General features: G+C 37.3%; 3 protein-coding genes across 3 annotated transcripts; 1 reads left to right on the plus strand and 2 right to left on the minus strand.

Annotated features, from left to right (window-relative positions):
• Nucleotides 1-890: 890 nt before the first annotated feature.
• Nucleotides 891-2,790, plus strand: mustn1b (musculoskeletal, embryonic nuclear protein 1b). Its single transcript, XM_062986830.1, has 3 exons — nt 891-1,165; nt 2,185-2,308; nt 2,439-2,790. Exons 1-3 carry the CDS (start codon nt 1,157-1,159, stop codon nt 2,543-2,545), a joined length of 240 nt encoding a protein of 79 aa, XP_062842900.1. The 5' UTR covers nt 891-1,156; the 3' UTR covers nt 2,546-2,790.
• Nucleotides 2,791-3,246: 456 nt separating this feature from the next.
• itih3a.1 (inter-alpha-trypsin inhibitor heavy chain 3a, tandem duplicate 1) lies at nt 3,247-10,412 on the minus strand. The gene is made up of 22 exons (XM_062986172.1): nt 10,286-10,412; nt 10,055-10,090; nt 9,696-9,719; nt 9,424-9,578; nt 9,141-9,245; nt 8,422-8,584; nt 8,228-8,338; nt 8,028-8,156; nt 7,814-7,930; nt 7,561-7,729; nt 6,977-7,102; nt 6,527-6,708; nt 6,256-6,441; nt 6,008-6,147; nt 5,620-5,780; nt 5,163-5,192; nt 5,020-5,073; nt 4,817-4,930; nt 4,550-4,751; nt 4,232-4,404; nt 3,607-3,718; nt 3,247-3,511 (listed from the first exon to the last, which is right to left on the minus strand). Exons 1-22 carry the CDS (start codon nt 10,388-10,390, stop codon nt 3,373-3,375), a joined length of 2,733 nt encoding a protein of 910 aa, XP_062842242.1. The 5' UTR covers nt 10,391-10,412; the 3' UTR covers nt 3,247-3,372.
• Nucleotides 10,413-11,009: 597 nt separating this feature from the next.
• itih3a.2 (inter-alpha-trypsin inhibitor heavy chain 3a, tandem duplicate 2) lies at nt 11,010-18,809 on the minus strand. The gene is made up of 19 exons (XM_062986265.1): nt 18,659-18,809; nt 17,980-18,080; nt 17,214-17,376; nt 17,024-17,134; nt 16,729-16,857; nt 16,503-16,619; nt 15,885-16,053; nt 15,609-15,734; nt 15,266-15,447; nt 14,962-15,147; nt 14,330-14,469; nt 13,902-14,062; nt 13,621-13,647; nt 13,463-13,540; nt 13,238-13,378; nt 12,672-12,873; nt 12,132-12,301; nt 11,929-12,040; nt 11,010-11,408 (listed from the first exon to the last, which is right to left on the minus strand). Exons 1-19 carry the CDS (start codon nt 18,755-18,757, stop codon nt 11,270-11,272), a joined length of 2,553 nt encoding a protein of 850 aa, XP_062842335.1. The 5' UTR covers nt 18,758-18,809; the 3' UTR covers nt 11,010-11,269.
• Nucleotides 18,810-20,132: the final 1,323 nt, after the last annotated feature.

Genomic DNA, 20,132 nt, shown 5'->3' on the forward strand with positions numbered 1-20,132 from the left:
GTTGCAAACCAAACCCTCTACAACAGTAAGTATAGGGAGCATGAGAAGCGCTTGCTGAAGACGTCTGTATGTGTAAGCTGAGAAAGGAATGCAGAGTTAGCAGAACGCTTTATGAGTGTTTCACTCAGTGGCCTAAAGAACAGCTGCTGGAGAACAGTCCGAAATATTCAGCCAGTAAGTCAGCTCATACCCACACAGCAATCCACCACAAGACATGAAGCATTCGGGTGTGGTTTGGGGCTCTAAATGGCCTTTTATTAGTGAATTTATCAGCATCTCATTTTCTTTTTAGTGTTAGTAGGTTTGGCTTTTAAGTTGAATATATTTTCACACACACACACACACACACATTACACCCTACAGCTGACTCATGCTCCCAGAACAGTGCTTTGTTATTTTTGCTGTGTTTAAGTGGCTGTGAAGTGTTCTGTTTCTTTAAAATGTCACAGACTCTGTCACTGCTTATATTTACTGTCACTTGTTTAATGACTTAATTTAATATCTCCTCAGTTCACTTAATCATTAACTGCTAATTCAGTTAAAATGATTTTAGTGTAACGTCACTTTAACATGCATTTATCAGTAGTTAATTGGAAAATATATATACAGTATATTCGCAGTTATAAATCTTGGTACATGTTTATCATGACTCAGATACTCGGTCAGTTTGTTAGTACTTAAACACCCGACCTTTAAAAATAAAGTTCTTATATTGGGCAGAATAAAATCACATGTAAAAATGACAATTGTTTGGATACCGCAATTTGACTTTTAAAGTCAATATTCTAACATTTATTTAAGAAACAAAATGGAAAGTAGAAATATTTAAGTAGATAGTCAGTCTCTGAGAATACGGATATGTTAAACATTATATCAGGTCAGGTTTTAATAGGGTAAGGGATTGGTGAGCTGGAGGCACTGGTATGTTTTGTGTTGGATTGAACCAGCTGCCCATGACTGTCACGCCTAAAAAGAAGGATCCTTCACTACAGCCACACTGTCACTGATGTCATATCTAATAATACACCGTTATAACAGAGGAGGAGGAGAGAGAACATGTGAGAAGATAACAGAGAGAGGTATATAAAGGACAGACAGACAGAAGTCAGCCAGGAAAAACAGCTACATTCTGGTCAGGACTGTACAGCTGCACAACATGTCTCAGGTACGAACATAAGTGCTGTTTACTGTGTTTACATGTATCTGTAATAGGAATGAGCAGTTAAGGTTATACTATTAAATGTTAATGTTAAACGATAGTTCATGCCTTCAACATAAACAACATCATGTTCACTCATGACGTGGCTTTTTATTCTAAACACAACAGATACTCATAACAGCATTCAAATTATGTAGATGTTTAAAGCGCCACTGAATTACATATACACATATATAAATAAATATATAATATAGTCTCTGTATATCATAGTACTGTATAGTATTTATACATTCAGTGTTTGTCTAATCCATAATTAAAGTGTCAGGTCTTTTCGCTTAAACCTACGGAAAGGTTTAAAAAAATTATGGTGGATAAACATTTAACCATGACGTGACGGGACTTTCTAAGTTCAACCAAGCCCTGGAAACCCTGATGCTTTATACCCACCCATGTTGGCTTTAAGTAAAAGTTATAAAATTATGGCAGTGGAATATCTGACATGTTTGACTTCTGTTGAATGAATTATTAAGGACATTATGAGGCAAATTTTGTTTTTAGTACTAAAATTCCATGTTTGTATCTGTGACCAAGCACAGCCAGACTAAAAAAGTTAATGTTATAAACATACAATGGTATATACTGACATGTTCGGCTACTAATAAATAAGAATTTATTAATTGAGACTGCTGTGCCGAGACCAAGTAAGCTAGACAACAGGCTATGTGCTGTTAAGACTGTTAACTATATAGTTTATTAACATAACACACTTGTTAGTACTTGTTTACTGTACTGAATTGGCTAATGTAACCCACTTTCACTCACTTTGTCACTTAGCAGTGCTGTGTAGTGCCATTAACTTACTTATTAATTACAACTGAATGAATTATTGATATCTACCAAAGAGTAAACCTACTGTTATTGTCATTTTAAACCAGTGTAATGTTTTGGGTTTTTCATTATAAATTAGGCCACCACTGAAATATTAACTGGCTATTAAAAATGCACTTGTTTTGTTTATGCATTAGACAGGAGAAGTAAAAAAGAAGAAACGTCCACCCATAAAGGAGGAGGACCTGAAAGGAGCCCGCAGTAAACTGGGGCTAAAGGGAGAAGTCAAGAGTAAAACATATGAAGTCATGGTAGAGTGTGGTGAGTCTAGTTTTCTTCACACTGCTTACTTAATATTTGCTCAGAATAAAAACCATTTTTTATTGTATAATAGAATTATTGCACCTGTGTGCAGTGGATTATATTGCTTTCTCTCTGTGTGTGTTTTTAGAGCGCATGGGCAAGACAGCTCCGTCCGTGTTTAGTGGGCTGCGTACCGGATCGGAGACGGTACTGGAGAAACCCAGAGCTCCAGCTGGAAGTGTGTTTGGCAAGTAAACATCTGAGCAAAATGTTGAAAGGCAAAGGAGGAATTGAAGAAAATGATGGATGGCTTCACTTTGTGTGCCAGTAGTTTAAAAAACCCTGTCTTATTTTTTGTTTCATCCACTTGCACTGTCATTAAACTGCAAAATGGGTCTTATTTTGAAATGGTTTGTATATATATTTTTAAAGAAAGTTTATACTCGACTGTTTTAAATTTGTGTTACACTTTATACAATAAAAAGTATTAAAAAACAAAACTTTTTTTTACACTCAAATGTTTATATGCTAAAGGAACATCAGTGATTTTTGTCATTGCTTAGTAATTTCAATTCTGTTTTCTCTTCTTTCTCTCGATGTTGTAATGCTACATTTTTAATATATGTATAGGGGAGTTGTAGCCTAGCGGTTAAGGTTCTGGCCTAGTGATCAAAAGGTCACTGGTTCAAGTCCCACCACTGCCAGGTTGTCAATGTTGGGCTCTTGAGAAGGCCCTTAACCCTCAATTGCTTATACAGTAAGTCGCTTTGGATAAAAGCGTCTGCTAAATCCCAAAAATGTAGAAGTATTTGTTTTTGATCAATGATAATGACTACAAATTAGTAATAAGACAAGAAACACAAACATGTGTTTCGTTTGGAGCTACTGTTTGTAAAGTCAATTACACCTTATTTTCATACTGAAATCCAGATGTAGTCACACACAGTCAGGTAGCATTTATATAAACTATTGCTTTTATTATTCATTTCAAATGATTTATTTTGAGCACTACATGTTATAAACATGTTATAAAAATGTCTAAACTGTTTAATCAAGGGAGCTGCATTTTTTACTCTTCTTGCTTAGATAGTCTTAAAAAGATCAGACACAATGTAGTCTGTAAGGGCTCCGTCGATGAGGCCTGTGCCATTATTATGAATGAACCAACAGGGGACGTTCTCTCCATTCTTCACATCCTGTCTGAAGTCTCTCTGCCAGCCCCTGGAGTCACACAGCACACAATAAACTTTTTAGTCAATACATTAACTCTACATTTAAGGGTTTATGCCTGTTAGTTAGTAGATTATCTTAATTACCTGGTCACTATGAGCTTGTGTCCTTTAACAAACATGGTGGCGTCAGGTTTGTTTGGATCTTTTCCTTGAAAGACGTCACTGACCTCAAATGTTACACCGTGGTAAAACTGTCCTAAAGGGGGGAACATTCTGTTGTATTACTTCAACATGCAGTACAGTACACCACGTGGTCTTTGGTCATGTCTTGTTCTCCAAATACAGAACAATAATTGCTCTTCATGACTGACTGAATTTCTCATTATATTGTGGCAGCCTTTAGATAATGGGGTAGTGTATTTTGATTCAGCATTATTAATGTATTTGGTAGGAAGTTACAAACAGCCCAAATTGACTACCTTGGACTGATTGGTTGAACCGCTTGGTTACATTTCTCTTATTGCCACATCTACATGTGGTATACCACAAGGCTCCATCTTTGGTCCTATATTGTTCTTCTAATAATTAGGTTACTGTAAAATCTTTCTGTTTGTCAAGCCTAAACTATTCTTCATGTCATGTCTTATGATTTGAAGAACAATGTACATACTGTAGCTGAATGTCTCATTATTTTCACATAACATTATTGCATAAAGGTACAGTACTTTTAATGCAATATAAATGTAATAATGTGTTAATGTAAGTTTACCAAGTAGACCATGGACTTTTTGTGAGAGAAGGTGGCTGTCCAAGGTGTAGAAGCCCAGGTAGTCCTGGTGGTAGGGGTGCTTCTTCCACACTTTGTGCAGCACAATAACAAATTTCACTGAGTTTCTTAGAGTCACAGTCAGACTGCGATATTTGATGATCTGCAGGTCCATGCTGAAAAAAGAAAAATACACTTTATATACCCTGACCTTCTAAATAAATTACACATTGTGTAGATGTCAATACACTGGCTACATCAATAAATCCAAACAAATCAAGCTTAACATTAACATTTAGTAAAGGTATTTCTGATACTCACTTTTTCCCTTTAACCATGGTATTGTCTGACCAGAAGAGTTTTGACTGTTTTCCATGCTCAGACACCAAAATTTCCTGTGTGCTCACCGTCAGTCTGATGTCATATTTCTCATGAACAATTCCAAAGTGTCCAAAATAGGTATTCATCATGTTTTTAGGGTCCACCTTTTTGTCCCCAATGGTTTGTCCATTAACCACAATACCTGCCGAAAAATTCTAAATGTTAAAAATTGCTTTAATTCTATATTGCTTACAACCTTCTGCTTACCTGTCAGTGGGTCTTTGACCAGGTTGAAAATGGTGCCTGGTTTGTCATTGATGTTAAAGCACAGTGTGTCACTTTGGTCTGGCAGCTTAATGATGAAGTGTGGATCTCCATCAACTGTCATAATGCAACACATCAGATCAGTGATTTTATCTTTGGTTGGTTGGTTATTATGTATAATGAAGTAAAATGAATTAAACTTTTACCCCAGTTTACAGGCGGTGAAGAAGTGTATTTGTGGACAGTCTGTGAGATATAACCTAGCATGACACGAGGTAGTAAACAAAAATGTTCACATTTCAGTTTCAAGTCACATTCTATGCAAAGATTCTTTAGGTCATTTTCTTACTTGGGGTTTGTGGAACATCTTTGCGCTGATCTGTGAATCAACACAAGTGATCAAGAAATTAGTGTTGGCTGTACACACATGCACCTTTACCTGGAAATTACTGATTATGTACAGTGTGGGTGTTTTTGTAGACTGACACAGCAGGTTTCAGGGTCAAGACATGGTACAGTATAGCTCATAGCATGTGTAAACAAAAATGTTGCCTGGGAATTACTGTCAGAGTGCAATGTAGTACAAAGCTGATTGCATATGCATATAAAATGCAAATTCCCCTGTCAAAAGCTGGGATAATACCAGTAAGGATACAGTATGTCATGAAGGAAGCACATTGGTCAGGTTTTTCCGTAATAGTTTAAATTCAGACTTCAAGACTTTCAATAGTTATTTAGCATTGCTGCTTGCTTAATTTGTTTAAGATTAAAACAGTTAAAATAAAGATAAAGATGAAATTCTTTACCCTCTGACAGTTTGTCAGCAATAAGTGCATCCTCTGGCTTTTCCTCATTTTCAGGCTTAATAACCACCATGGAGGTGAGTGGTGTCACAAAGTTGTATTTCAGAGAGAGCGCCAGGGCTTTATCTGTAGCATTTTTCTTTTCCTCAGGTAAACCATTGTCCCTGCCAGTAGATAATACACATTAGTTTTGTGTAGCTTATCTTATAGGTATTTAACATAATGTGTGATTGCTAAAGGGCCTGTATACCAGCCTTGTGGAACAACAAACTCTCAGTTGATGCTAAAAAATGGTAATAGTTAGTCAAATTATATAAACAAGGCTAGGACTTCAAAGCCAGAGCAGTGAAAACCATGGTCATTACTCAGGTAAACAACTGGAATAAATTACTTCTTGTCCAAGAGTTGCTGGATGGTCAGGTATGCCCAAAGACGCTCTGTAAAGTCCCCGAAGATGTACTCTTGGTCAGGGAACATGAGATTCCATTCCTGAGCACTAGCCTGGCCTTTTATCATGAACTTATCCTCTAACTAAAGAGAAGAAAACAGAGAAATTCAAGTTTTACTGTTTGACAAACTTGAGTTTACTATATTTGATTATATACAGTATATTGTCTACATAAAGATAATATATCTTACCTTCTGAGCAGACACTTCAATTGGAAAGTCGTTCATCTCAAGGTCATTCAGACGTCCTGCAACTATGATCTCTGAACCATTATAAAGCTGCTTAAAGACGCTGCCAGTCAGTGAGTTCACTTTGTTGTCAGGATAATGGAAATTGACATTGGATAAGAGAGCGTTTGCCACTTCATCATAGAATCCCTTGTAAGTAAGCAAACTGTTAGCAAAATGAAACCCTCTTAAGCTGGTACACGTACAAAAATAACAAAAAAATGATAATTTACACCTTTAACTGTAGTACAGCATCAGATGCCTCATAGATCCTGCGAGCCAGACCATTGTTTTGTTTGGCCAACACATCCAGAAAAGAGTACTTGACGTCATACCCAAAGCCCAAGCAGAAAAGGGTAATGTTTCCACCAGTGGCAGTGCGCACATTGTTTTGTATTGTGGTTTCATCAGTCACACCTAAACAAATAATATTGTGGTACATTGGTCAATGACAAATAACATGTTTAAATAGTCATTTGGAATATTATTATTTAAGTAAATTATGTTTATTTAATCTCTTAATTTTAGTTATTAGTTATTAATTTTTATAAATCAGTATAATTCGCTAAAATAAAATGTGTCCAGAATATTAAGAAAAACATGTTGGGTGGTAAAACACACATTAATAAAAGAAATACTGTATAAGTCACACATAAATCTATACATTTAAAACTATCAGAATTACCCGAATTTGAATCTCCATCAGCCAGCAGGATTATCATGGATGCACTGGTCTCTGGTACAGACTTGCTTTGGATGGCTTCATTCAGCATTTTTATACCACGCATAACACCATCATGAAGATTTGTCACTATAAAATAAAAGTTACATATTAACAAAATTATGTAAAGTTATTAAGCATTTGAATTTGGTATAGTCTCAAAAGGCTTTGCTTTACTTTTTTCAGAATTTAAATGCTCTTGAATTAAAATTGTGTTGATATTTGGTATCAAATCAAAGTTTAAAAAATGCGATATTATATACTTAATAAACTCAGGACCTAGGCAATGTAGGAAAAAGGGGAATATTGTCTTTAAGTCAACATTTCCTCCTACACCCAGTCTTGTCCAGTGATTGCTTTGCATGATCCATAATAATGCATACGCACATTTTGTTATAATAATTTGTGGCCTTATATGGCCACCTTAATCACCTGATTTATTCACTGTTATGTACAGTTGTAAAGCATAACGTCCTTTATTTCCTCAAAGTGAAAAGTGTGTTTGTGTGCATGTGTTTGTATTTGTTTGTTCCTTTACAGCTAATTACTAGAGTCAGCTGTTATCTGTTTAACAAAATCTTTTGCTTCCTTCACAGTTTCCTCTGTGGCTTTGCTCAATGACGGTTTCCAAGTGAAAACATTGGTGCTGAATAAGACTATTCCAAAGTGGTCTTCCTCATGCAGATCGTCCAGAATGGTCAACAGTGCCTCTCGAGTCTGTAAAAAAAAGTCGGCCATGACAGTGCTTGTTTAGTGATAACATTCAGTATTTAGTAATATGTTTATTTATTTTTGACCTACCTGTTCTATTTTTTTTCCTGACATGGATCCACTCTTGTCTATCACAAACACAATATTCTTTGGCAGTCGTGGCAGGTCAGCGGGTGCAAAAAAATGTACAAAGTACCCGTTCACTATCTAAGAAATGTAAGGCAGAAATTACTGACAAGAGAACATAATAAGTAATAATGATAATAATTACACAGCTGTTGCACTGCTTGATAAATAATCAAACCTGAATATCACCAAGAGCCTGTGCACGGTTTACATCATACTTGATAAAGAAATCTCCATCTATGAGGGTACCGTCACAGCCTGAAACTTTTTTTTGCTGATCCAGAGTTGGAGAAAATGACACATGGGCCTAAAAAAAGAGAATCGTGTATTATTATATTTAAAAAAGAGTACATGCTTTAGACACAGTGTTAGACTCACCGTTTTGTCAGTGACGGTTTTCTCCACCAGGGAAAGTAGATTATTGGTGATGAACGTAGCGTGGGTGTCCAGAAATGCGATACCTTGAGGCTCAAACACATCAGCAACAATCTGTGTGTTTAAAGCGAGACTGTTTACGACTCTTCACTTATCAGTCAATAAACAAAGGAAGCGAACAAACCTTACTACTGCACCTCAAAGTGCTGGACCAGCTGTTTGGGTTTGACTCGAATCATGATCTCATACATGCTACGGTGCCGCTGAAGCAGCTCCTCGTACGTTAGTGTAAACGTAACAGTGCTGTTCGCCGCGATGTTCACAGACACAGAAAACTTCTCCATCTTTCTTCCAGAAGCTCTGCAATGGTAAAAAATAATACAGTACATTACATTATTATGTCTATTCATAAGTGGATACAGCTGACATTGATGAAGTTAATGGTCAGAAGTAGATCACACAGAGTGGTGCATGGCTTAATGCTTGACCCCTACAGTAGTGGGTGGTGGGCCTGCTTTGCTGTAGGGCTATTTTTTGGTTGGTCTTGGTTACTACAATTCAATACAAATACACAGGTTTCTAAATTATTCTGATTTTATTTAGAACCTTTCAAGACAGCAACGGCTCAATCCACATGACACTAGGGTCACAGAATGAAATGGTGAGTGTAAAAATGGTGTAAACCGTGTGCTATGGCCTTTGCAGTCACCAGATATGAAACCAACTGGACATGTATAAGATTTTAAAGCCAATGTGTTCAATATTACCTTCCAACCCCATTATCAAGACATGAACTGATGGAATATATTTAAAAGAATTGCTTTCTGTACCTTGGGTACAGTTTCAGAAATGCATTAAAGCTGTTCAACTGTACACAGTATTTATTTTTATGTATATGTTTGAAAGTGTCACTTACTTGACCAGGCCGGCAGTCTGCCCAGAAGACACCGCCGTCTGATACTGCTTCTTGGCTTTGTCCTTTTCTTTAACCTCTCCCACATAGGTTTTACCATCAATTTCCCTGGGAAAAAAATGTGTTAGCAATACACTACATTACCAAGATTATCTGGCAACCCTTCTGATTTAAGTGAAGAGAAAGAATATTGTATATGAAGTGTAACATCGTAAAGGTGACTGTCATTGTCTAAAGTCCATAATTATAAGCCTTATCATAAATATCATCATGTCATAGAACTGACATGCTGAAGTTGGTGATGAAGGCCGTCTTGGGTAATTCCACCTCGAAGAACACCTCCTGTGAGACGTTGGCCTTGTTCAGAGCCGTGGACGTCATGACTGTGTGGGCGAATCGAGACGCCACCTTGCAGTCGATCTTCACATTCTGATACTCGATCTAACAGAGAAATCAAATAAACACAAATTCTAAATTCAAGTCCTGCAACACTGTTCAGTGAAGGATAAAGCTCATTTTATGCATTCGCTTTGTATAATATGATGAAGATATTTTTACCTCGGCTCCATTTATGCTTCGTTTCTGTTAGGAGTTAATTGAGAGAGTGTTAATGTGTATAATTATTATAAAATTTTAAACAAGATACACAGTTTACGTTAAAAGTTTATGTACACTTGTTGGTAGGGAACCCCCCACCCCCCCCCAACAGATGTTGCACTGCAATAACACTAACAGGAGAGTTTTTGTTTGTGTTTGTTTTTCTGGTGTATCAGGTGCAGCAGTGTTGTTGGGATTTTTCAAATTTTCTATTCATTAAACATGACTAGAAGGCTTTGCACGTGTTGACCATCATTTTCACAGCTTATTATTTTACTTTTATACTTTATTATAGTGAGAAAACAAAAAAATGACAATACCTGTATGTGTTTGCTGGCACATTCATCACTTTCTTGCTGTAAAAGGACCAGGAACAACCATTTTTAAATCATTTAAAGATCTTTTAGTAAAAGATAAATATAAAGCTAAAATCTAAACCAAGTCTTGTAAAGAAAGTAAAGTGTAATTTCTCACAAATGCTCTCGGCAAAAGCTTGATTTTAAGTTCATTGTTTTACTGTTACATTTTTGTTGTTAGCAAAACTGACTTACCTGTTGCTCATTGTCTCTAGAAATGACTAAAGCTCCATAAGACCCTGACGGTAAACACAAATAAACAAAAATACAGAGGAGCAGCATGATCTGCCCTGTAGCCATGATGAGTCCTGAACCTGTTTTCAGGAAACCAACAACAAGCGCTCTCTTTCGTATAAGGTCAGTGATCATTTGTGTTTTCTCGCTGTGCAATCAAGTCTTGCACAATAGCTCTGGCTGGCACAGATTTACATGTAACCATGCTGTATTATGTCTTGTTTTTTATTTTCCTTTTTTATATGATTATTTTTGCCAGCAGGGATGGAATTATAATCGCTTCTTCTTTGGCTTTACTTACATAAAAGAAATGCAAGTGCTGTTACAGTGAAGTGTAAACTTCTAGTAGCAACAACAGCTCAGCAGATGCACACAAGCCTAAGATTTTTATGGACAGTGTCAAGTTATACTTGAATTTGTATAATGCACTTTAGGCTTTTCATCCAGAGCCACTTCACAATTGATGGGGATTGGGTGTATTGGGGGTTTAGGGCGTATTAACCTTCTGATCACAAGCCCGGCCTTAAAACCCAACATCAGCACCTTGCTACCTGTCCAGGGTGTTTCCTATGTTTCGGCCAGTGAATCAAACCCACCACAACCCTGACAAGGATAAAACGGTGGTAAAACAGACAATAAATGAATGAATAAATGAATGTTTACAGAATTTTGTGTGATTATACAGATTTATACAAAGAAGAGCAGACAGTACACAGGTCTGTTTCTACAGTTTAATTAGGGTGAATCAACTCTCTACAAAGTCAATAACAAAGTCCTCTGAGTGTTTGTCAATCGATATTCCACTGAGAATATACATGTAAATGGTCTGTTACTTTTCTATCCCAAAATCCATAATTCTGTTAAACATTTGACCAGTACTTGTTACATAAGGCAGAAATGTGTATACTGTTCACTCAGGTGTACTGTAGTTGCTTCTATTGTCTCTTAGGTAGTATTGAAGAGATCAGACACAATGTAGTCTGTAAGGGCTCCATCGATGAGACCTGCACCATTATTATGAATGAACCAACACGGGACATTCTCTCCATTCTTCACATCCCGTCTGAAGTCTCTCTGCCAGCCCCTGGAGCCGCATTAAACACAGTTAATTGCCTCTGAAGTGGTGCTATTGAAACAATCTTGAAATAATCTATGTTGAATAGCACATACATGATTATGCAAAATGCCAACAACCCCTGCCAATTATTTTAGCAATACCCCTGCTAAATAACATGTCACATTATTGTACTACCAATGGTGTAATTAGTTCACTAACACACTTAATACTCAGTCTTGCCCATTTCAGTAACTATGAAGAAGTAGATTCATTGCATAAATAGTCACAGATGCAGACAAATGGGATCTTTGTATCTGAGGCTCTGAGTTTATTCTAATGGTGTATTTATTTAGTAGCCAAACATGCTGGAATATTCCATAACCACTGCTTTATGTAGCTAGCACTGGAATCCTTTGCTGGAGATAATGTCTCTATCTGGTTAATAACTACAAGGCTTATATAAATTTTTATTCATTTAGAAACTAATTCCAAATACACAATTGTAAGGCTTTTATGAAGATGTGTGATGCTGGAGTATTTTAGTTACCTGGTCACTGTGAGCTTGTGTCCCTTCACAAACATGGTGGCATCAGGTTTGTCTGGATCTTTACCCTGAAAGACGTCACTGACCTCAAATGTGACACCGTGGTAAAACTGTCCTAAAAGGGAGAGTTTAATTTGCTGATAAAGTTTAGACCTTGGAACTTTGGTCTATTTAAGGTACAATAGAGTGACCAGTTATTGGCTTACCAATTAGACCATGAACTTTCTGTGAAACTAGGTGGCTGTCCAGGGTGTAGAAGCCCAGATAGTCCTGGTGGTCGGGGTGAGACTTCCACACCTTGTGCAGAATAATGACCAACTTTAACGAGTTCCTCAGAGTCACTGTGAGGCGATCTTTGGTTAACTGGAGGTTCATACTGGAGAAAAGAATTAGTGTACATACTTTAAAAATGTACAGTAAAACAAAATAGGGACATGACTGAAATTTTACAAATGTAAAAGACAATAACATTATCCAGTCCAGATGATCTTCTTACTGTTGACCCAGTCTGTATTTTTTCAGAAAATTTCTATTACTATTTCATTAAATAATATTACTATTAATAATAATATTAGCAATATTCCTGGTTCATTTTGGATCTGTTGTAAGTATTGACCCAACATGAAATGGGTCCAAGCTGACAAAATTGTCAGTCCTGGCAACGTTTTACTTTCTAAAAAACATATTTTATAACTTTGTAAACAGAAACCTGGTGTGACTGAAGCTTTTTACCCAGTTTCACTCACTTTGGACTCTTGATTGTGGCTGTTTTTGACCAGAGAAGTTGTTCTTGTTTTCCCTGCTCAGACACCAGAACCTTCTGAGTCGTCACAGTCAGTTTTATGCCAAACGTCTTATGAAGGATCCCAAACTGACCAAAGTAGGTGTGCTGCTGGCTCCCAGGTTGCACCATCTTGTCTCCAATGGTCTGTCCATTTATGACAAGGCCTGGGAATAATCAAAGGTTCCACAATTGCAGGAACTTTATTAAATTACAGTTGTAAATACATGTAAACCTAAATGTAAAATCAAACATATACATTATACAGTGGTGCTCTATAAAAATGTGTGCTTTCAACTTTGTGGCAGAAGATTGGGAAATTTAAATATTTAAATGTAGACTGCCAAGTATTCTAATAATACTAAAAATCCCGACCTCAAACAATTCTCTCGTGCGTAAATCAAGTGGAAAATCTTCTCAGCAAATGACCATTAAATAAAAATATTAAGCAGCACAAATAAACGTGATGTTGGGGTGTGAACATACTTAAACCCTGCATGTAGCAGATTCCTGTCTACAGTACATATTTACCTGTGAGTGGATCTGTCACTAGATTGAAGATGGTGCCTGGCTGGTCATTAGTATTGAAGCACAGAGCATCATCCTGATCTGGTAGCTCAATAATGAAGTGTGGATCTCCATCGACTGCTATAAACCTCAGCTTGGCAGATACTGACATGAATCTGGGTTAATTATTCTGGAATTCCGTAATAATTTAAAACAATTAAAACAAATCTTGAAACGTTATGATCTTACCTCCGCCCATACCTCTGAATGGGATCGGGCCGCTGATGGATAAAGGTGCGCCAAATGCCATGTTTCCGAAGTGTTGTGCTAGACAGAAGTGTTGGTTTTTAAAATACTAAAACTCATGACTATTATTATTATTATTTAATAATAAGCATAATGATTACCTGTTGGAATTCTGTTAATTCGCTGGTCTGTGAATAAAACATAAATATGCACACTGTTGGCATCTGTCAACCTTTTGCTTGTGGGAAATATAAGGCATGCGGTCCAGACCAAAATTAGCCAAAAAACTGGTCACAGCAACAAACAGGCTAGAGTTGATAAACATATTCCAAAAGCCCTACAAGGTACTGTAGGTGTGATTAATGAAATAGACAGTCATACCTTAGTGCACAGTATATTTTACATTTACATTCATGTTACATGGCAGTGCATGCAGTCTCACCCTCGGTTAGCTTGTCTGCAATAAGAGGATCTTCTGGCTTTTCATCAGTTTCAGGCTTAGTGACCACCAGGGAAGTAAGTGGAGTGACAAAGTTGTACCTTAGCGAGAGGTCCAGGGCCTCGGCTGTGATATTCTCCCTATCATTAGGTGCACACTTGTCTCTGTTAGAACGTAATGACATTAAAAAAAGAACATAACAATGACAGATAGGTAAATTATTAGAACCCCTATAAATTCTTCATTTCAAAGACTTGAGTCCCCTGAGTCTTTAATGAGGTTTTAATATAAGGTAACATAAAGGTGAAACTTGCTTAATTAATTATCAGATTATGAAGATTATGAAGTAAAATAATAGCTGGACTCAGGGTGGCACAGTGGTCTGAAGCACTTCATACACAGAGTTTAGACTGGCGAGACATCATACTGACCGCTTGTCCAAGAGCTGCTGGATGGTCAGATACGCCCAGAGACGCTCAGTGAAGTCTCCAAATATGTAATCCTGCTCAGGAAACATGATGGTCCATTCTTCAGTGGGAGCTTGGCCTTGTATTGAAATATGATCATCCAGCTAAATTAAAAACATTATAAAATTGTCAAGTGACATTTTCAAGCGTGACATTGTAAAATTGTGGGGTACGTGCATGTGTGGATGCATTGATAGTGGAGCTTATTTTGCTAGAAATGCCATAATGTCCATTAGCAGGGTGTCTTTCTTCTTTCTTTATAGGATTAAATGATCTTGTAATATGTTATGTTATTCTATCTAATCAGCTTATACTGTTTGCACTCCAGAGCCTGGACCTGGGTGACTAAATTCTGCCCAAATAAGGTGGGGTGGCTCTTGTCAGAGTGCGACCAGCCATTACATTACTTAGATGATATCCATGCAAATATTAAGTCTTCTGGTAATTGTCACATTATGACCAGAATTAAAAAGACAGCAATTCGTTCTTATTCGCATGGTGAAGATTTTAGACCTGAACCCTGGACATACAATACTATGAGCGTGATCATTTAAAATCTGGTTAAAATGTATTTATATTTTTGAATGATCTCTTACCGCCTGAGCTGACACCTCTATAAGAACATTTTCCACCTCAAAGTCGTGTAGCTGGCCAGCAACCACAATCTCAGAGCCATTAAAGAGCTGCCTGAAGTGGTTGTTAGTCAAGGACGTCGCCACACTATCCGGGTAATGCAGACTCACTTCTAATAGCAGTGGACTTGCCACCTCTTCATAGAAGTCCTGTAAAACACATTTAAAATCAACACTTAAATGTTGGCTTTGACTACTTTTAATGAACTGATGCATCCACCGAAATATAATAAATAATACATAAAAATAATGAGGGTTTTTGCTCCACCTGTAACTGTAGGAGAGCATCTGATGCCTCATAAATTCTCCGAGCCAGACCATCATTCTGCTTTGCCAACACATCCAGAAATGGGTAGTCAACGTCGGCGCCGAATCCCAAGCAGAATAGGGTCATGTTTCCGCTAATTGCATTGCGCACATTATCTTGGATGACGCTTATGTTTATCTCCCCTTAAATAAAAAAAACACAGTTTTTAATTGGCTCTGTACAATATTAGCTTACGAGTGTTGGACGTCGGATGAAGCTAGCTGCTTTCACCATTACTTGCATATAAGGTGTATATTTATAGTGTTTATTATATATTTGTAATAAAAACTAGCACCAGACACACCAGTGGTCGGTTCTCCATCAGTCAGAAGGATTATCATGGATGCGCTGTTGTCTGGCAGTGAGTCGTTTTTCTTAGCTGTAGCCAACATGTGGACAGCATGCAAAACCGCTTCATTGATATCAGTCACTACAATAAAACAAACAATTTGACAAACATTTAACACAAACGATTTCACTTTAAAGTAACTCTAAACTCAAAGACTACATATTAATTGTTTTCTATTAACTTTTCTTCAATCACTGATTTGCAATCTTACGACTTAAGAATTTTACTCACTGTGTCGTGCTGTTATATCTTTGACAAATTCTTGAGCCTCTTTTTTATTTTCTTGGGTGGCTTTACTTAGTGATGGTCTCCATGTTTCAATATGGTCATCAAACATGACCAGTCCAAAATGATCTTCCTCATGAAGATCATCCAGGACAGTCAGTAGTGCCTCTCGAGTCTACAGACCCAAACACAAGGTTAGTGAGAGCTACAAAGTGCAAAAAGTATGAGAACATTCCTCCTGATTTTGGACATAATCTCATACACAAATTGTAATACATATGTTCCTTAATTTGTGCCAACATTTTAGGAAAAGCCCTTTTATGTTCCAGCATGATTGTGTTCCTGTGCACAGAGTGAAGACTATAAATACATTGCACAATAAGTTTGGCATAATAAGTTTGGCATGAAGGAGGTCCAGTGACCTCTGAGCCCTGACCTTAACCCTGTTTAACACCTTTGGAATATATTGCAGCCAGTATTTTGTCCAACATTAGCACATCATCTCATGAATTGTCTTTAAATGAGCACTAATGCCCAAAGGAAACTTTGACCATATAGTGTTAAAGTGCTAATGATAAAGAATATTTATACAGTTCTACAAGCAAACACAATGTTCAAACTCACCTGAACCATCTTCCTTCCCTCCATGGAGCCACTCCTGTCTATCACAAACACTACATTCTTTGGCAACTGTGGCAAATCAGCTGGGGCAAAGAAGTGTACAAAATACCCGTTCACTATCTATTAGAAAGAATCAGATGGTTTATGGGTCAAGAAATCTGCTTTGATTAAACAAACCCACTCTGAAAACTAGTTAATTGACCTAAAGTGTATAATCTGAAAACTAGACCTGAATGTCGCCAATATTTTCTGTCCGGTTGACGTCGTATGTGATGATGAAATCTCCATCTATGAGTGTGGCGTCACAGTGTGGGCATTTCCTTTGCTGGTCCAGAGTTGGAGAAAAGGACACGTGAGCCTGGAAAGAAGGATAAAGTGGAAAAATCATTGTTTTAATGCATTTACATGGTGTTTCATCTCTCCTATTAAAAGATAATCTGTCAAGGCACATATAAGCTGTTTTGGTAGCTCATTAATTTGTTACCCATCTGTGCCTTTAAAAAATCACTCATTAGTTTCCTCACCTTCTTGTCAGTGACAGATTTGCTCACCAGTGGGAGCAGATCATTTGTAATGAAAGTAACATTTGTGTCCAAGAACGTAATACCCTGAGGCTCATAGATATCAGCAACAATCTGTGGGCAGAAATCAACAGTGGTGTTAATAAACGAATGATTCCCTAGTAAAACAGAGAACTAAACATCAGTAATGCACCTCGAAGTGCTGGACCAGCTGTTTGGGTTTGACTCGGATGATGAGCTCATATTTGCCGAGGCGACGCTGAAGAAGCTCCTCGTACATCAGTGTGAATGTGACACTGCTGTTGGCAGCGATGTTCACAGAGACAGAAAACTTCTCCATCTTTCTACCTGAAGCTCTGAAACAGGCATTAAAGATGAATATTCATACTCATTATAGGTTAATATATGATGTTTATTATTATTTGTAATCGTTCGTTGGTTACATTTAAGTTTTATGCACTTTTAATACCTCATTACAACCACGGTGTCATTTGGAAGACCTGGTCACAGCACCAGCTTGCTATTTAAAATCGTTTTTAATAATGACAAGCTTTACAAGATTAATAAATGCAATTTAGGCATCAATTTAAGTTCCACATGGACACAATGTTTAAAGGATTTAGATATTGTTGGCAGTTAAGCTAAAACAAAAGACATTTACACATTATAATACATAAATTTAGATTCCGAATGGACAAGAGACAATGTTGTTTCATTTCCATAAACAACAGAAGGAACTGGGTAATTTTGTATTAAATCTCAGTTCCTACACTGCAATCATAAATTAATTCACAATTTTTCTCTACTACTGTGTATGTCTATGAGAAGAACAGAGCAATTGTGCTGTTGCTGCACAATCATTTATTACCACAAATCCTGTTGAAATGATTGTACTTTTGTACACTGAACCTTTTACCAAGCAACCTGGTGTGATCTGGTCATTAAACGGTTAGACTCACTTGACCAGGCCAGCCATCTTCCCAGCTGACACAGCCGTCTCATACTCCTTCTTGGCTTTCTCCTTCTCTTTAATCTCTCCCATGTACGTCTGATTATCAATCTCCCTGAAACAAAAGCAAAGATTCTGGGTTGCTGTGCAAGAAAGAATCCTGTGCATTAGTTTTTTTTATTCTTCAACAACAAACTTGAATTCACAAAGCTTAGTACAAAACTACACCTTTTAAAACAGTAAATTCAGCAGATACTCTCATACAGAGTAACTTACAATTGTGACCAAATAGAATGCAAGCAATCTGAGCCTTGCTCAGGAGTCCAACGGTGGCAACCTGGCAGTGGTTGAGCTTGGACCAGTGAGATATAGTACTAGTACTAGTCCAGTACTTTAACCACTGCTGCCACCAGCCAGTATGATTTTTTTTATTGCTTTTTAAAAATTGTAGCTATGCTTGTGCTCATGGGTCTGATCCAAGAGGAAGAAAATGTGTTTTCCTTGTTTCTGATTCAGTACTAGAAATATGGTCATACATAACAAAGTGAAAGCTATAAACTATAAGTGTGACTCATGTGTAAGGACTGGATTTGAAAACAGTTCACTACTGTTGAGTCGATGAATCACTATGAGTCACTATAATACATCATAAAGCTTATTTAATGGTTTTAATAACAGTGGAGTAAGACTGACATGCTGAAGTTGGTGATGAAGGCCGTCTTGGGTAACTCCACCTCGAAGAACACTTCCTGTGAGACGTTGGCCTTGTTCAGAGCCGTGGACGTCATGACTGTGTGGGCGAATCGAGACGCCACCTTGCAGTCGATCTTCACACTCTGATACTCGATCTGAGACAGAGAAGCAAAATCATGTTATTTTTTTATAATGGTTATTTTTTGATAATGATTAAATCATTTAGGAGACTGAATAAAAGAGATTATACAGCTGGATTATTGATGAAAGAGTAACAATGTGGTGTTAACTAATAGACTGAGACAATTAACATTTAAATTGCCTAACAAGCATCTTATGGGTCACACTGAAAACCCAGGTTAGTCTGTCAGACTGCAAGATGTAAAAGTGTAATTTATTATTTCTTAAGTTAGCACAGTGATTTTAACACATATGTTGATGTTAGTGTTTAAAATTAGTCAATAAGAATTCCTAAATATTAGTCATTTTAGGGCAAAATTACTCAGGCATTTATTTTTATGATGGAAACATTCTTACCTCATTACTGCTTGCATTGTGCTTCTGTAAGAAAAAGAACTTATATTAGTGAAATTACATTAAAATTAATTTTAAAATATAATGTTTCTATGTGGCTGCTGGTAAACTTCAAATCTCTCCTCTGGTCACTGCAAGGGGTTTGATATGTTTTCTTCCCAAAAACTTGCAAAAAATGCTGGGTGATTTAGAGACTGGAAAAGTGTGTGATCCTGCCTTAAAAACAAGGTAAAAGGGTCATAAAAAAGCATCTGAATTTAAGAACATCATCAATCAAGCTAAAATTATTCAGAACTATTTTTATGGAACTTATTTAGTAAACCTACACTGATTCATTAACGGGGTCTTACCACTTCCTCTGTCGAATCATGACGATGAAGAAGAGGAGGACGACGGAACAGAGGTCCCCGATGTTGTGCTGTAACACACAGACATCCACACAGAACCACCAGCATCCCGATCCACACAGCAGACATGATGAATCCTGAGTGCTGCTCTGAGTTTGGTCCAGCCTGCTTCAGTTCTTAAATCAGTGTGTGACCTGAGTGTGTGAGTGACTGAGGGAAGTGAGAGAGCATAATGAATGAGGCAGTGTGTCGTACAGGAGTCAAGCCAGGGGAACTTGTGTACTAATGGTGTGGTATCTGAAATGTCCACTTGGCACCAAGCAGCAGTGATTTCTAAGAAGCCCCTGAAATTTGTTAGCTTCATTATGCTTGCAGCTGTAGTGCAAAACATTTACATTTTCAGCATTTAGCATTTGTGAGTATCTGTTGCTCAAGGTGCTCATACAGAGGTGCTCATCACATTTAGCAGACTATTATCCAAAGCGACTTACACGATGAGCAATTGAGGGTTAAGGGCCTTGCTCAGGGACCCAACAGTGGCAACTTGGTAGTGGTGGGACTTGAACCGGCAACCTTCTGTTTACTAGTC

Source organism: Trichomycterus rosablanca, chromosome 24, assembly GCF_030014385.1.
Source record: "Trichomycterus rosablanca isolate fTriRos1 chromosome 24, fTriRos1.hap1, whole genome shotgun sequence".
Classification (NCBI taxonomy): Eukaryota; Metazoa; Chordata; class Actinopteri; order Siluriformes; family Trichomycteridae; genus Trichomycterus; species Trichomycterus rosablanca.

Bases quoted from the DNA above. Each gene is read 5' to 3' on its own strand.
- mustn1b (XM_062986830.1), top strand. The intron at 2,309-2,438 runs GTGAGTCTAGTT...GTGTGTTTTTAG, and splicing joins TGAAGTCATGGTAGAGTGTG to AGCGCATGGGCAAGACAGCT.
- itih3a.1 (XM_062986172.1), bottom strand. From the start codon at position 10,390: ATGGCTACAGGGCAGATCATGCTGCTCCTCTGTATTTTTGTTTATTTG. The intron at 6,148-6,255 runs GTAAGATATATT...TCTTCTCTTTAG, and splicing joins TTGAAGTGTCTGCTCAGAAG to TTAGAGGATAAGTTCATGAT. The intron at 5,074-5,162 runs GTAAGAAAATGA...GTGTCATGCTAG, and splicing joins AGATGTTCCACAAACCCCAA to GTTATATCTCACAGACTGTC.
- itih3a.2 (XM_062986265.1), bottom strand. From the start codon at position 18,757: ATGACGTCCACGGCTCTGAACAAGGCCAACGTCTCACAGGAAGTGTTC. The intron at 17,135-17,213 runs GTGCATTACTGA...TTCTGCCCACAG, and splicing joins AGCTGGTCCAGCACTTCGAG to ATTGTTGCTGATATCTATGA. The intron at 16,054-16,502 runs GTGAGTTTGAAC...TTGGGTCTGTAG, and splicing joins AGGGAAGGAAGATGGTTCAG to ACTCGAGAGGCACTACTGAC.